The sequence below is a fragment of the Neohortaea acidophila genome (assembly GCF_010093505.1).
Source record: "Neohortaea acidophila strain CBS 113389 unplaced genomic scaffold BDY17scaffold_2, whole genome shotgun sequence".
Lineage (NCBI taxonomy): Eukaryota > Fungi > Ascomycota > Dothideomycetes > Mycosphaerellales > Teratosphaeriaceae > Neohortaea > Neohortaea acidophila.
In genome coordinates, this window is record NW_022985511.1 from 154140 (window position 1) to 167545 (window position 13406).

The 13406-nt window shown below is 56.2% G+C and overlaps 7 protein-coding genes across 7 annotated transcripts; 2 read left to right on the forward strand and 5 right to left on the reverse strand.

The window, feature by feature from the left end:
* Positions 1 to 66: 66 nt before the first annotated feature.
* Positions 67 to 1016, reverse strand: BDY17DRAFT_290614 (uncharacterized protein). The gene is made up of 3 exons (XM_033732538.1): positions 614 to 1016; positions 259 to 549; positions 67 to 202 (listed from the first exon to the last, which is right to left on the reverse strand). Exons 1-3 carry the CDS (start codon positions 956 to 958, stop codon positions 140 to 142), a joined length of 699 nt encoding a protein of 232 aa, XP_033592532.1. The 5' UTR covers positions 959 to 1016; the 3' UTR covers positions 67 to 139.
* A 495-nt stretch (positions 1017 to 1511) lies between these two features.
* On the forward strand, positions 1512 to 3512 carry BDY17DRAFT_68230 (uncharacterized protein). Its single transcript, XM_033738610.1, has 2 exons — positions 1512 to 1601; positions 1663 to 3512. Exon 2 carries the CDS (start codon positions 1729 to 1731, stop codon positions 3391 to 3393), a length of 1665 nt encoding a protein of 554 aa, XP_033592533.1. The 5' UTR covers positions 1512 to 1601; positions 1663 to 1728; the 3' UTR covers positions 3394 to 3512.
* A 266-nt stretch (positions 3513 to 3778) lies between these two features.
* Positions 3779 to 6453, forward strand: BDY17DRAFT_320801 (uncharacterized protein; the record flags this gene model as incomplete). Its single annotated transcript, XM_033736508.1, has 5 exons — positions 3779 to 4512; positions 4589 to 4594; positions 4652 to 4867; positions 4919 to 5882; positions 5935 to 6453. The coding sequence occupies 5 exons, from the start codon at positions 3779 to 3781 to the stop codon at positions 6451 to 6453; spliced, it is 2439 nt and encodes an 812-aa protein (XP_033592534.1).
* On the reverse strand, positions 6386 to 7955 carry BDY17DRAFT_68221 (catechol 1,2-dioxygenase 1). The gene is made up of 4 exons (XM_033738609.1): positions 7851 to 7955; positions 7414 to 7734; positions 6663 to 7360; positions 6386 to 6608 (listed from the first exon to the last, which is right to left on the reverse strand). The coding sequence occupies exons 2-4, from the start codon at positions 7612 to 7614 to the stop codon at positions 6578 to 6580; spliced, it is 930 nt and encodes a 309-aa protein (XP_033592535.1). The 5' UTR covers positions 7615 to 7734; positions 7851 to 7955; the 3' UTR covers positions 6386 to 6577.
* Positions 7956 to 8145: 190 nt separating this feature from the next.
* On the reverse strand, positions 8146 to 9495 carry BDY17DRAFT_246487 (sn-1,2-diacylglycerol cholinephosphotransferas-like protein; the record flags this gene model as incomplete). Its single annotated transcript, XM_033730729.1, has 3 exons — positions 8146 to 8644; positions 8702 to 9386; positions 9441 to 9495. 3 exons carry the CDS (start codon positions 9493 to 9495, stop codon positions 8146 to 8148), a joined length of 1239 nt encoding a protein of 412 aa, XP_033592536.1.
* A 245-nt stretch (positions 9496 to 9740) lies between these two features.
* On the reverse strand, positions 9741 to 11576 carry BDY17DRAFT_351008 (uncharacterized protein). The gene is made up of 3 exons (XM_033738199.1): positions 10591 to 11576; positions 10225 to 10531; positions 9741 to 10168 (listed from the first exon to the last, which is right to left on the reverse strand). Exons 1-3 carry the CDS (start codon positions 11264 to 11266, stop codon positions 9991 to 9993), a joined length of 1161 nt encoding a protein of 386 aa, XP_033592537.1. The 5' UTR covers positions 11267 to 11576; the 3' UTR covers positions 9741 to 9990.
* A 92-nt stretch (positions 11577 to 11668) lies between these two features.
* Positions 11669 to 13385, reverse strand: BDY17DRAFT_290628 (pyridine nucleotide-disulfide oxidoreductase-domain-containing protein). The gene has a single exon (XM_033732539.1). The coding sequence runs from the start codon at positions 13274 to 13276 to the stop codon at positions 11729 to 11731; it is 1548 nt and encodes a 515-aa protein (XP_033592538.1). The 5' UTR covers positions 13277 to 13385; the 3' UTR covers positions 11669 to 11728.
* Between the last annotated feature and the right edge of the window lie 21 nt (positions 13386 to 13406).

Below are 13406 nucleotides of genomic sequence, written 5' to 3' on the forward strand. Positions count from 1 at the left end.
GACTCCTCGACGCACTAATCCATCACATGTTGAAGCTTACCAACCGATTGGAAGCTCAGTTAAATACGCCAAAATTGCGGGAAAGATTGAATACATATGTATATTGATGATGTACACGCCTCTATCAACGGCACGCAATCTATTCGTTGAGTTCCATGTCTCGGCTCCAGCTCGACTTGGGCTGCTTGTATAGTTCCCAGCACTGTCAAACTGGTCAGCGTCATTCATTGCTTCAAGAGATTGAAACAGCGTACAGACCTTGTTTGCAATATTCTCTGGATTCAAGTTCTTCTGTTCCGGCGACACAGGCCCGCCCAAGCTGAGAAGGGCAAGATGGACATCCTTGCCCATGTCGGCATGCAGGCACAGCAGCAAAGTGCGCTGCGCGGATTTGACCAAAGACAGAGAAGGCAAACCCGGGTGCGGCTCCTTCCAGAGGAAAGAATTGGTCACGAAGAAGGATGGGGATGCGTCGGGTGTCGATGCTGCGTTCTCCTTCAGCACGGGGATGGCCCATTTCGCTGTTTCGTAGAGTGATAGACAGCTCAGCTGTGCGGTTCTTGATCAGCTCTTTATTCTCTGGTGATAAAATATTGATGAAACCTCAACGTACTCGAAAATCCTGCTCAATGGCTTCAATACTCTCCTCAAAAGCCGGCTTCCCAGCAACCCGCGCAGCATTGAACAACACACACTCCAAGCTGCCAAAACTCTTAATCTCATTGAGCGTCTTATTCAATTGATCAAAATCGGCCAGATCGCACGTCCACGTCTTGACCTGGCAGCTGTACCCGCGTTCCTGGATGGCATCGAGCACTGCATCCTGGTCTTCGTTCAAGCGGGATGCATTGCGGGACACGAGAGCGACGTGGGTGAAGCCTCGGACGGCGAATGCTTTGGCGACTGCTATGCCGATTCCCGGGCCGGAGCCGAGGATGACGAGTGTTTTTCCTGGCATAGTGATGGTTGATGTAATTGAAAGATTGGAAATGTTGAATGATGGTGGAAGATTGAAGTGGTGATTTCAATGTAGCCGATTCTGCGGCTGGCGAAGCTTATTTATGCACTCTACTTCAGCTACATCTCCTTCTCTTTCTAGTAAATGATCCTCGTCACACTTCAGCCCCGGAGTCGCCGACACGACTCCGCATGGAACACGGCCAAGCGATCGATACTCGCCTTACGGCACGAGCTGGCTTCAGCCGTTAAGTGGTGTGAAACGCACAGCTCTGAGCGGCGGTTGGTTACCGTCCAGCTTGTAAGAACCGCGGTGACACGGGAGAATGACGGCATCCCTGGGACCTCGTTTCCTGCCGACTCTGCCATATTCAAGGCGTGCTACGTGAAACTTTGAAATTGAAGGCCGCATGGACTTGTGCACATACACGCGTGTCCAAGCCGTGGCGCCAGCCAGCACCAATTGAATACAACCCCAAGTGTTGTTATAAGCTCCGCAAAAGCGCGGTTGTGCAGTCCTTTTGGATCCAAGTGTCATATCGGTACCCAAACACAACCAACATGGCCGAACAGAAGCCCTTCGCTCACGAAATTGAGGCGTATTCGGATGAAGATCTTGACCGATACCTGGCAGAGCATGGCCGGTAAGGCACCGCCATCGCATGCCATCTTCTCGCGTCCTCACTAATTGCGCCTTTCGTACAGGGTTGTGAGCGTGCAAGACCCAGGGAATCTGACGGCCGAGTTCATACAAAGATTGAAGTATGATCCATGACCATCACCCGCGCTCCGCTTCTCATCGTTAGCAACAGGGACATCCTCCAGCGCGAACGGGAAACCGCTCAATCAAGCGCACTCAATCCCACCGAGGTTTTTGCTCGACTTCAAAACTTCTCCCGGGAAACGGAGCAGCTCAGCAGATCACCATCACTCGCCACGACTCCGCCACCGCTGACACAGGAAGAAAGCGACCTCGAGGATTTGGCGGCCGAACAGGCCGCCTGGCCCGCGCTGGTCGAAGCTGGTGGCCATCCACCATATCCCTTTGATATCCTCGAAGATTTCTTCTGGCACTTTGAAGACTATCAACACCGTGACGAATTCCGCGATCTCATCTCATTCTGGCGATGTTGGGTATCAAACCCCGTTGAAAGAACTCCATTCTGTGCCTGCAACTTGGCAAGATGGAAAAAGTTCCGTCGATATCAGCAAATTGTCCGGAGATACAGCGTCAAGAGGGAGTGGACTGCGATCAGGGCGGCAGATTGGGAGTCTTGGGAGGAATATCTCAAGCATCCAGCGTCGAAGGACTGGGAGGGACAGTGGGATTTCGCGAAGTACGCTCAAGTGATCAAGGCTAGACTGGCCAAGTACGGCTTTACTCGGCCTGTCCATCTCGAACACGACCTAGACCAGCAGGATAAGTTGACCAACTGGATTGAGTACCTCGGACACGAGTACTACTTCTACAACGCTCATGCATCACCTGTAAATCGCTCCAGGCCGTGGCACGATGACCTTTGGCAAAAGCTCGTGGCTTCCAATGTACTGCGGTCTGGAGAGACATATGACGCCATCTGCGAGCTGGGGATGGAGATGAAGCGAATTGCAGAGGCAGAAAGGGCCGAGGCAGCCATGAACTCCGCCTCAGCCGCCGTACTGTCGCTCGAGGCAGCCATCGCCAGATCCCCTGATTTTTCGGCGGCCTTGCAGAGTCAACTACTGGCGCAAGAGTCTGCCAAGGTCACGGCGAAGAAGAGCTACGACGCGATCAAGTCGCGAAATAGTCAGATCTCGAGTTTTCTGATTGAAATACGAGACTATCGCGCAGAGCGTGACGAGGTAGAACGCTATGGATATCTCGTGCGGTGGATCGAACAACAGATTCCAGCTATCGAGCTTGAGATGCGTCATGCAAGTGGGCTCGAAAGGAAGCTCAGCGATGCGCCGGACAAGAGGAATCGCAAACGGGCTCGATCCGAGGATCTCGACGATGGGAAGGATGCTCTGCAACCTGGACAGAATGGTCACACGAACTTCCACCCCATCGGAGCTACATCCAGAGCCTCAGTCTCGCCCAAGTCCAAGCGCAGAAAGTACAGCCCGACCGAAGATCGACCCCCTCCTCAGCACCACAAGGACCGCGAGCTTGCCGGCCTTGCAGTGGGATCTGACACACCCGCTTTGACAACACCCACGATTCCAGGCACAACAAATCCAGATGTGGCTCTTCACAACGACAAAATCCCTTCGACGCCTTCGAGGCCACTTGAAACACCACGTCGTAGCGCTAGGATCGCGGAGAAGCTGATGAAGAAGGCGCCGTCTACGAAAGACGTTATGGCTCCGTCGTCAGTCGTGCCGAGTGTTGTGAAATCCTCACAGAAGCGCGCGAAGCGAGGAAGGAAACCGGGCAGGAAACGTCAAAAGGGCTAGTATACCAACGTGGATGTCCTCAGATGGATTGGGCTCCGTATGCTGCGGTTCGGAAGTGATGTGTCTTGCAGCCGCAGATGTGGTTGCCTGCTCGAGGCTGAGCTTAAGGTTTGGTGACTTCGCCCCGCTTTGGCTTTACCTATCGACATTGTCTGTTCTGAGTCAAACCGACATCAATTCATTGTGCTCTCCTTTCGGCAACAGCGGGGTGTCATCGAGACTGGTCATGCTGCGAGGCTCATGACGGGTGCAACAGATGCGACTCTGAATCATCGCTCCATGCATTCCGGGCTCGGTCCAGCCGCAGCAGCGCAAGACATATATCACTGTCCATCACCACCATTCTCCCCTTGGTATTGATGCAAATCGACACACTTGCGCAAGAATGACGGACCTCTTTCATCGCCAGCCGTTCCAGCGGCTGCCCGAGGAACTTGTCCAAGACGTACTCGAGCGCCTTTCCCACCGCGATCATGCAGCCTTCAGCCTCGCCTCGCACTGGTGCTATCAAGCCGCTATCCCTGTGATCTGGCGCGATGTGACTCTGCAGGACCGCCTCACAGAGCATGAAGACGATAGCGAGGACCATCACGATGACACGCCTCTACTACGAAAACTGTTAATCATCGCCACCAAGCCAACTATCGGCGCAGCAGTTCAAGCCCTGACACACCGCTGTCACTTGCCGACCCCTGATGTCCGCGAAGAGCTACGCAAAAGGCCATTCAGCGGGATGATGTTGTCGCCCGACACGCGCACCACCAAGCTGATCCAGCTCGCCGTAAAGAACATGCCCAACGTGCACACGCTGCGCATCGTGTTCGGCCACCCCAACATCAATGATGCGCTGGTGCGTAGCTTCTTCGACCGCAATCGCACCCCTAGCATCCGCCACTTATGGCTCGAGAATTGTCGAATCAGTGCTGCATGGGAATACACCATCAACCGATCCTCCCTTGCCGTGCCACTACATCTTGACTTCTCCGGCCTTCAGAGTATTCGCCTGCGCCGCCTGCCGCTTCGTTCTACATACTCTCAAGACTGGCCAGCGGGACCCCAACTCGTTTATTCCCGTTTCCCATCCACGAATCGCACGATGCGGGATGAGCTGGGCAATTCGTACTGTGTCTCTCTGCAGGGGGTGACCGATGAGGTGGGATGGTCCATCATGAGTGCCGGTGCTGATGTAATGCAGCTGTAAGTGTGTTGGTATGGCAGGCATGATCGTCAATCCGCGCTGATGCTTCTAATTGCTTAGGCGTACGGGGGAGTATGAGCGTGTCAGGAACGGCTTTAGGTTTGTAAACCGATGCGACGACAACATCTACCGCACTCTCGCGCAGGAGATGAATCTTCCTCCAGAAGTGGCCGAATGCGAACCAGGCACGAGTGACGAAGAGAGAGCAGAACTCGCTGCGCGGCGTCACCTTATCGATATAGACTGGCTTGTCGAGCAGCAACCTGAGTATCTAAAGTAAGCTCCTCGCTCACGACTTGAGATTGGCTCTTCTGACCATACATCCAGTCACTTCCCCCACCATCACGAGATCCCTTCATCCGCACAAGTGGCATTGGGACTCTTGCACAGCTGCAGCGCCACCCTAACCAACCTCTGTCTCGATTCGGTCCTCACCAAACCTCTGAAAACCGACATGCAAGCCGACCTTCTCAAATGGCACGACATGTTCGAGCGCTTCTTCTCCCTGCGCTTTCCGCACTTGCGTTCCTTTCAGGCCCGCACCGATTTTGTCCAAGATGAGTCTCTACCACGCATTTATCTATTAGACTACTCGGAACTGTTGCATAAGAGAACCTCCGGAAATACGTCCACAGGGCCAAGTTTGTGCGCGCTGGATTTCATGGAAGCCCATCCGAACCTCCAATGCCTTGCGTGGCCCCTGGACCGCTTCTTCGCCTCGACGAATTCCAATCCTGCGATCGCTGCGAGAGTCGAAGCAGTCACTGACAAACTCGGCCCCACGCTCGTCGATCTACGCGTCAACGCTAAGAGTGGTCAGTGGCAGCAGCAGCCAAAGAAAATGGAGTCCGTACATGACCAAGAAGCTCGCCGTCGTCGTTTCATCACCGACTTCGCCGCGAATATGACGCAGGTGCAAAGGATTAAAATTGAAGGCGGAGTGCCGCGCGACGAGAGCAGGGAGATTCTTCGCGCGCTCCACCGATGCTCTCTAAGCAAGATCGTGATCGCGGGAGTCGAGTCGCCCGTCGGCAACACTTGGGGCGCGGGCGGTGAAGAACTCGTAGAGTCGCTGGACCACCTTGACGACTTTGACACCAGTACCCTTCAAGCCGAACACGCCGATTCCATCCACGCCATCGGCTCTCAACCACTATCTCCCCCAGCCGCGAACTTCACCTTCACCCCCGTCTACGGCTGGCCACCAGGCCCACCCATGCTGCACACCCTCGCCTCCTTCTACGCGTCGACACTTAAAGAGCTCAAGCTGTGCGGGCCCCTAGGCGCGCCTGTCCTCTTCTCCCCAACTCCAATCACCACCCTCCCTGCTCGCCGCGCTCAAGCATTGCCACGCGCTGGAATCTCTCACGCTCACCATGTGGCTACCCACCGAATTCGAAGAAAGACACCGCGGCGACGACATTATCGGGTCATGGCTAGATGCGCGCAACGCGAGGGACGCGACGCTCAGCTTACTCAGCGTGCGCAGCTCTTACGAGGGCGACGACGAGGAGGGCGGGTGGGACGAGGTGGTGGCGAGCAAGTATGCGCCGGTGTCGCTTGCGGCGTGGGTTACGGAGTACATTGGCAGCTTGCTGAGTGAGCGTGCGAAGGCGAGGGAGGGGGGTGTGAATGTGCGGGTGCGCATGCATGTTGGGGACGGGCCGGGCATCTTCGACATCGATATGAGGATCGCGAAAGATGGGGCGAAGGGAGTGGATGTGTGTCTTGGGTTTACGGGGCCGAGGGAGGAGTTTGAGGTTGAGAGACGAATGGGGAAGTTGAGGAGTAGACGGTGGTTTGGACGAGGGGCTTCTCTGATCTGGCGGCAGACTCAAGGGCTACGAAACAGGGGAAGCTGAAATCCAGAGACGACACTCTGCTGGTTAGCTGAAAAAGAGATCATCTGAAGTCGACATGACATTATGAGAGCAAGAGATTGGCTTCCGTAACAGAGCAACTAAGGAGGCAAGCAGGACAGCGGTATCAGGCATTCTTCGCCCCCGGCATACCATACCTAGAAATCACGTTAGCAGTGTCCAAACATCAAAAAGTTCAAAAGAAAACTCACTTCTTCCCCGCCTCAAAACTAACCAGCTTAAAATCATACTCCAGCTCAAACTTCCCCTTGGGATCGCCCTGGCGCGGCGCAAAATCCACCACCAAACTCTCCTTCACCGCAAATGCCACATCGTCCGTAATGTGCTCGTCGCGCCGGTCGAAAATCTGCGTCACCACAGACTTGTACCCCTCAGCGGAGATGATGAAGTGAATATGCGCCGGCCGCCACGGATGCCGGTCCAGCAGGCCCAACAACTCGCCCGCAGGCCCGTCGTCGGGAATCGGGTACTTGGTTGGCCGCAAGCAGTACAGACTGTACCTCCCATCAGGGCCGGTGTGGAAGCGGCCGCGAAGGTTCATATCCGGCTGCTCGGGGTCCTGCGACTCGTACAGGCCATTCGGCGCAGTATGCCAAATGTCGACCTCGGCGTTGGCGATCGGGGTGCCGGTGTCGAAGTCCAGCACGCGGCCGTGCATGAGGGTGTGGTCTGCGTCGGGGAAGCCTTTGACGATGGAGTCGCCCATTGCGTAGGCGGGGGCGTCTTTGCGCCAGAAGGGGCCGAGGATGGCGGTTGCGGTGGGCTGGTCGGCGGCTTCGGCGGCGAGGGTGGAGGTGATTTCGTCGCAGAGGGATTCCATGCCTAGGATGTCGGAGAGGAGTTGGCCTTCGTTGCGCTTTGCGTTGGACATTTGGCCGGCGCGGTTGATCTGGGTTGTACTGATTAGAGGGTGGAAGCTGGAGTGGAGCTGGTGGTTCATACCATGTCGATGGCGGCAAAGTACTCATCTAACGTGACTTCATTCTCGCGGAGGAAGTCATGGAGATGCTGCACCAGGCCGCCGACAAGCTGCTTCAATCGCGGATTGGCCTTTGGGCCAGTAGCATTAATCACAGCGGCGGTGAAGTTGGGGTCGAAGCGAGAAGCGGCAGCCGTGCCGTTGGTGCCGTTGGTCTTGGACATGACGGTGGATGATGGGATACCGGGGGGGATCGCGAGGTTAGTCTCGGGGGCAGGTCGAGAGAAAAGGACATCGGTGACTGATCCGACGAGTACAGGGAGTGTATCGAGCAGCGAGTCGAGCTGGATGTGGGGAGTCCACTGTCAGCTTATGGCCTTGCCTTTCTTTGCGGCTGAAGAACGATTGCGGATGATCAGACGGCGGAGGAAATGTGGTGGTGACTTGCCATATCATGTACCTTTATAACTACATATACTCATCAGTCTGCTGATGCACCATGCCTGTGTAGATGGACGGTTGCAAGAAACGGACCGCGACACGGATGCAGAGAGGTGCAGTACCCGCGGGCGGAGCTGGTCGCAAGGCGTCGATGCAGATTGCGGGGAAGCAAAGCCAGATGACCATTCCCATCAACGCGAGCGGCTGGAATAAAACAGAGTTGGTCAGCCGCGGAAAGAGGGCCGTCCTTTACAGCAATATATCTTGTGATTGCTCTCCCGAATCTGCTCCTCAAATGCAAAGCATCATCACCCCTACCTTGCCTTCTTCGCCTCCTTGTCCGTCTGCGGATGCTTGATAGTCAAGCACCAAATATCCAAATAATCGCAAATAGTCACAATGACATCCACGACAAAACTCCCATACACCCCCACCGCAAACCCCAAACACGTAAATACAAACGCAACCTGATACACGCCGTCGCCGAGCGCACTCGGCCATCCAACGCCAATGTGCTTCTGCAGAACAGGACCAAGCGAGTCCAGCACGCCGTAGATGAGGGGCAGCGAGAGCACATTCTGGTAGGGGAAGGGCATGACGACAAGGTGCGCGGTGATGATCTGCCCGACGCTGTAGGCGTTGATGAGCCCGACGTAGAAGACGAAGGGGACCAGGTGGTGGTGCAGGATGTTGGGCTGCAGGGCGAGGTAGGCGGCGATGAGGGCCCAGGAGGCGAAGAAGGGGAGGAGGCCGGCGAGGGCGATGCGCGCTTGTTCGCCGCGTTCTCGCCGCTTCTTCATCACGTTGCGTGCGCTGTAGCCATACCATATTAGTCTCGATTTCGGTTGTGTCGAGGATTAGGCGACAAACCTTTCAATGGTGTTGAACACCAGCACCAGCCCTCCATAAAGCATGTAGAAATCAATGAAATCCGCCTCCCAAGCCATCTTGGGCAACACATTCCCCAAAGGCCCTTTCCGCGAAACCCCAATCGTTTCCAGCATAGGCTGATGCCAATACCAGCCCCCACCCTTGACAGCCGTGATAGCATAGACAACACAAAGCGTCAGAATGCCCTCCACCGGCCCCGAAACCAGCCCGAGCGTAAGCGTCTTGGTATGGTACTCATCCCAAGTCTGCACGTAAAACGTAAGCAAACTAGCAAAGAGCACCAGCACCGTGCGCCACGACTGGCCCATAGTCATCGCAGCGGAGAAAAGCAGCACCTCCAAACTCGTATTCAGCGCATCAACACCGTGATCAAACAACTCTCCCAGCGGACCCGACTGCCCCGTCCTTCGCGCCTGAGACCCATCAATCGCGTCGAAAGTCTGGTACAAGAAGAGACCTATGGACCACGAGGCGTACACCCACGCCGGGCAGTCGGTGTCGAGGTTGGGGGTGTAGTAGAGCATGGAGAGGATATTGAGGATGACGAAGGCGAAGCCGGAGAGCGTGATGGCGTTGGGCGCCATGGAGAGGGGGAAGAGGTGGATGACGCGCGACCACCAGTAGGGTTTGAGGAGGTAGCGCGAGACGAGGCTGTGGTCGACGCCTGGGGTTGCTTAGCTGGTGCGTGCATGGATGGAGATCATGCCGAATCACTCACCGGAGTATTTGTACTTCTTCAGCCCGGGCAGCTGGTCCTGCCGTATGTACCCCATTGTGCGCGTGGGTGTGGGCGCGCTGCCTCGAGATTCGTGGTCTGGTTAGATGGGTTTATTTTTTGGATCCGGCGGGGTGATGGAGCAGCGTGAGGTTTGAGGAACATGCGTGGTCGCAAGTGAGGAAGTGCAGTGGGAAATTCTGGCCAGCTTTCCCGCGCACGACGCGACACGCGCTTGGGATGACGTAGCCGACGCTCTAGACCAAGACGGGCTACAATCAGGCAAAGCAGGACAGATGTGATCACACATGCAATTGGTTTACGATGGTCGAATCTGCATCATTCAATGATCTGTAACTGATGCTACGCAAGTCACTCTGCCTCAGGTGTCCACGATGCAATGCATCTTGTGCAGGTCGAGTCTGCCTCATTCTCCTCTTGTGATGTAAAAGCCTCGCAGCACATGTCTATACGGCCTGTCTCTCTCGCTTTGCAAGAATGCCACGTCGTGCTTGCCTGCTCGTCCGTCGATACAACTTATCCACTTGCCTCCTCAAGCAATGGGACTCCAAGGCAGGGGTACCATGATGCGGCTCTTCATCGTCTGGATCAGCGGCACCGTCTTGTGCACCGTCTCGCCCCATCCGGGCACGCTCCAGCTCTCCTCGCGTCGCGCTCTTCGCTCTTCGAGATCTGCAAACTGCCAGAGGTGGTGGACGACGTTCAGCTCGCTAGGAGTCGCGTTAGTTGAATGGCGATCGAACTCGTGCACAGATGAACAACGTACCCAATCTGCACGAACCACGCACCAACACCTTCCATCACCTCCCTTCGTGCCGCCAGTCCTTTCTGCCAATGTGTCTCCCACTCCAGCAGATTGCCCGGCTGCAGCGTGTACGAGCGCAGCTCAAAGACACCGCCCAACTGACGAGGCGGGGTGGTCGGCCAGAAGCGGAATTCCTGCATCAGAGAGAGGTCCTTGCGATTGATAAGCGTCTTGAGTTTGGCGTCGAAGGCTTTGAATTCGGGGTGGTGTTGGATGTTGTAGAGAGAGGCATGGTAGCCTTCGTAGCGCTGGTATTCCCAGATGTGCACTGCACAGCATCTTTCGTCAGTACATCTTCTCGTCATGTCTGCAAACATGAATTCATACCAAACGTATCACAATCTCCAACCTCCGTCCGCCAGCTGCCGACAAGGTGCACATTGTTCTCCGGCATGCTCGCAACGCGCGGATACCAGCTCCCCACCAGCTCCACGTACTCATCCACCTTATCCGGCTTGACCTCGTGGAAGACAATGCTGTGCACGTACTTGCCGCGCGCCAGCACCTGGCTGAAGCTGCGCTCGATCTCGCGGTCCATCTCGCGCCCTTCCTCGGTGCCGTAGATCAAGCTGCTAAATCGTCCGGGTTTCCGTGAGGGGTTGGCAGCATCGTCTGCCTTGCGCGCCGCGTCGCCTGTAAACACGGTGGAAAGTGAGCCTAGCCCTTGATGGATGTCTTGCGTGTTGTCATGCACGGCATCGGAAGAGATGGCAGAAGCAGAAGTCAAGGGAGGGGGGGAGGTAGAAGAGGACTCAGCTGCGGCAGGGGTGGACTTGAATGCAGACGCACGTTCGGCTTCGCGTTGTTTCTTCGTTTTCTCCGCGAGTTCCGCCCGGAAGCGTTGTTGCTTCGCGTCGAACTCGGCGATGGTGCCCGGCTGGATGTCGGCCATGGAGGGGGTACGTTGGAGGCATTGGGTGGTGCTGAGGGGGCGGAGGAGGGATTTCGAGGAGGAGATAACAGGCGCGTTGCAGCAACGAGTGATTAGGCGTTTGGAAAACATGCTGGGCCGCCAGAACCCGATGGGGGAGTATGTGTGTAGTCTTCTCGAGCTCTTGCACCGAATGAATGACGGCTAGGCGGGGGCGGGGGTGGTGGAGTGATGCAAACACGCCCAGTCCCTGTGATGCTGAAATAAAACTGCCCAGGGCGGCCGAAGTCGGGGGCCAGCAGGGAATGGAGCTGAAGTAGGGAGGTGGGTGTAGGTGAGAGGTCCGGAGTGGTCGAGGTCAAGTCGTGTGCATTCAAGTCCCACCGCTGCTCACAGGTTCCTGCTCGAGGTACCGTTGTACTGCCGGGTCTGGTTGCAGCTCGGAGCAGGGCAAGCTTTCCTTTACCCCTCACGGAAGGAAGTCTACTCGAGCTTGGGCCACTCGCCAAGACATCCTCACGTGCATTAGTCATCGTTCAATATCACGTGCAAGTCATTCATGTTCTCTATGAGCTCTACTCTACATCTATACAGCTAATTCCACTCCGGACTCACCCGCTTGACAAACCGCATAAACTTGAAAAACCCCACCGCCATCTCCACATTCCCATGGGGATCCTTGACACGCTCCGGAAACGCAATACCCGCGCCAAACAAGCCCGGCAACCTCACAATCTCCTCCGGCTCCCCCGCCTTCTTCTCCCTCACATAGTTAAAGTTGCCCTTCTCATGATCGAAGACAGGCTCAATCGCCCTCCCATCGCTCGTATGCAGCACCGGCAACGGATCCCGCGAGTATCCAATCGCCTGCACGTAGAACTGGCAGCCTTGCATTCGCTCTTCGAACACGCTTGCCTCCTCGCCAGCATCGTAGTCAATGCGTTCGAAGTACTTGCTCACATCGCTTTTGGCAAAGACGTCAGGTTCGAGGTTCTGCTTCGCCCATGTCGCCGCATCGCCTTTCAGCCCTGTATTATCCCGCAGAATCCAGCCGTCCATTTCCTTCGCATACCGCAGCGGATGCCGCGTGAACCAGCGCACACGCAAATCGGGTCTAGAGGATGCTGCAAGGCCGTAGAGGTTCATGAGGACAATGAGGGCAGAGTGAGAGGCGCCGATGACGGAGATGGTGACGTTGGAGCCTGCGGCTGCGAGGGCCGCTCGCAATTTAGAGGGGGAGATGGCGGTGTCGAGGTCGAGATTGCGGATGTTGGGGACGTGGACGGGAAGCGGGGAGTTGTTGGGGGATGCGCCGGTGCAGAAGACGAGGCGCTTGGTCTGCACGCTGTGATGTTTGTTCGAAGTCGTGACCAGGTGGGTGTCGTCGACGTTGACCGTCCATCGGGTATCAGACGTCGAAGTCCCCGTATCAGAATGAACCACAGCAGAAGCCACTCGGCCCTGCTTCATCTCCAATCCCTTCGCATTCCTGAGCCCCTCCGTCAAAACCAAACACATTTCTGCCGCATTGCTCAGCCTGCACCCCTTCTCCTGCTCCAAAGCCCGCATAAACTGCAACTTGTCCTCCTGCGACGCACCTCCCAGCGCTTCCCGAAACGGCGCCACCGCCTCCGCAAACTGCGTGAATAACTTGACCTTCGTGTTCGACGGCACCTCGCGGTACATGCGATTGATTCTTCCCCCGTCGAATCCATCATCTACCCACAAGATGGGCTGCACGCCACGTTCCAGCAGGTTGCCCACGCATGTGATGCCTGCAGGCCCCGCACCAACCACGACAGCCTCATATTCTCCACTCTGCGGCGCGATCGTAGCCATACCCCGCCGTCCAGACCGTTCTTCTCTTCCAGACGTCCAAGACCTCAACGCCGCGTCGCGAGCCGGTATCCGCTTGAGATTGCCTGGCTGACTTCTCTGCCCCGAGCGCTGTATGGCCTCCATGTGTCCTCTAGGAAGTGCAGTACTTCCAAACCCACGTCGCCCCACGTCCAGCTCTTGAGAAAGGCCTCGGGCTCGCGTCTCTGCAAATCGTGCATTTTGTGATGATGTAGACGTCGCAGAGCAGAAGTTGTCGAGTAGTCGATGAGGTCGCCGAAAGGCGTGTCTCGCTGATGTCGCCATTGCAGGGAAGACGAGTGGAGGAAAGAAAGTGGAAGACAAAGAGAGCACGCATGAATGAATGGGTGAAGTGCAGTGGCGTAGGGTCGGCGTCGAGCTTCCGCTTTCGGCAAGCAAGGTGGACTGCCCGCCG

What these genes read in the sequence shown, in the direction of transcription:
- BDY17DRAFT_290628 (XM_033732539.1), bottom strand. Translation starts at nt 13,276, where the DNA reads ATGGCGACATCAGCGAGACACGCCTTTCGGCGACCTCATCGACTACTC.
- BDY17DRAFT_351008 (XM_033738199.1), bottom strand. Translation starts at nt 11,266, where the DNA reads ATGTTTTCCAAACGCCTAATCACTCGTTGCTGCAACGCGCCTGTTATC. An exon ending in TGGAGATTGTGATACGTTTG is followed by an intron (nt 10,532 to 10,590) that starts GTATGAATTCAT and finishes GATGCTGTGCAG; the next exon opens with TGCACATCTGGGAATACCAG. An exon ending in GCGTGGTTCGTGCAGATTGG is followed by an intron (nt 10,169 to 10,224) that starts GTACGTTGTTCA and finishes CGCGACTCCTAG; the next exon opens with CGAGCTGAACGTCGTCCACC.
- BDY17DRAFT_68221 (XM_033738609.1), bottom strand. Translation starts at nt 7,614, where the DNA reads ATGTCCAAGACCAACGGCACCAACGGCACGGCTGCCGCTTCTCGCTTC. An exon ending in ACTTTGCCGCCATCGACATG is followed by an intron (nt 7,361 to 7,413) that starts GTATGAACCACC and finishes AGTACAACCCAG; the next exon opens with ATCAACCGCGCCGGCCAAAT. An exon ending in AGTTTTGAGGCGGGGAAGAA is followed by an intron (nt 6,609 to 6,662) that starts GTGAGTTTTCTT and finishes CGTGATTTCTAG; the next exon opens with GTATGGTATGCCGGGGGCGA.
- BDY17DRAFT_290614 (XM_033732538.1), bottom strand. Translation starts at nt 958, where the DNA reads ATGCCAGGAAAAACACTCGTCATCCTCGGCTCCGGCCCGGGAATCGGC. An exon ending in CCATTGAGCAGGATTTTCGA is followed by an intron (nt 550 to 613) that starts GTACGTTGAGGT and finishes AGAACCGCACAG; the next exon opens with CTGAGCTGTCTATCACTCTA. An exon ending in CAGAGAATATTGCAAACAAG is followed by an intron (nt 203 to 258) that starts GTCTGTACGCTG and finishes CCAGTTTGACAG; the next exon opens with TGCTGGGAACTATACAAGCA.
- BDY17DRAFT_68230 (XM_033738610.1), top strand. Translation starts at nt 1,729, where the DNA reads ATGACCATCACCCGCGCTCCGCTTCTCATCGTTAGCAACAGGGACATC.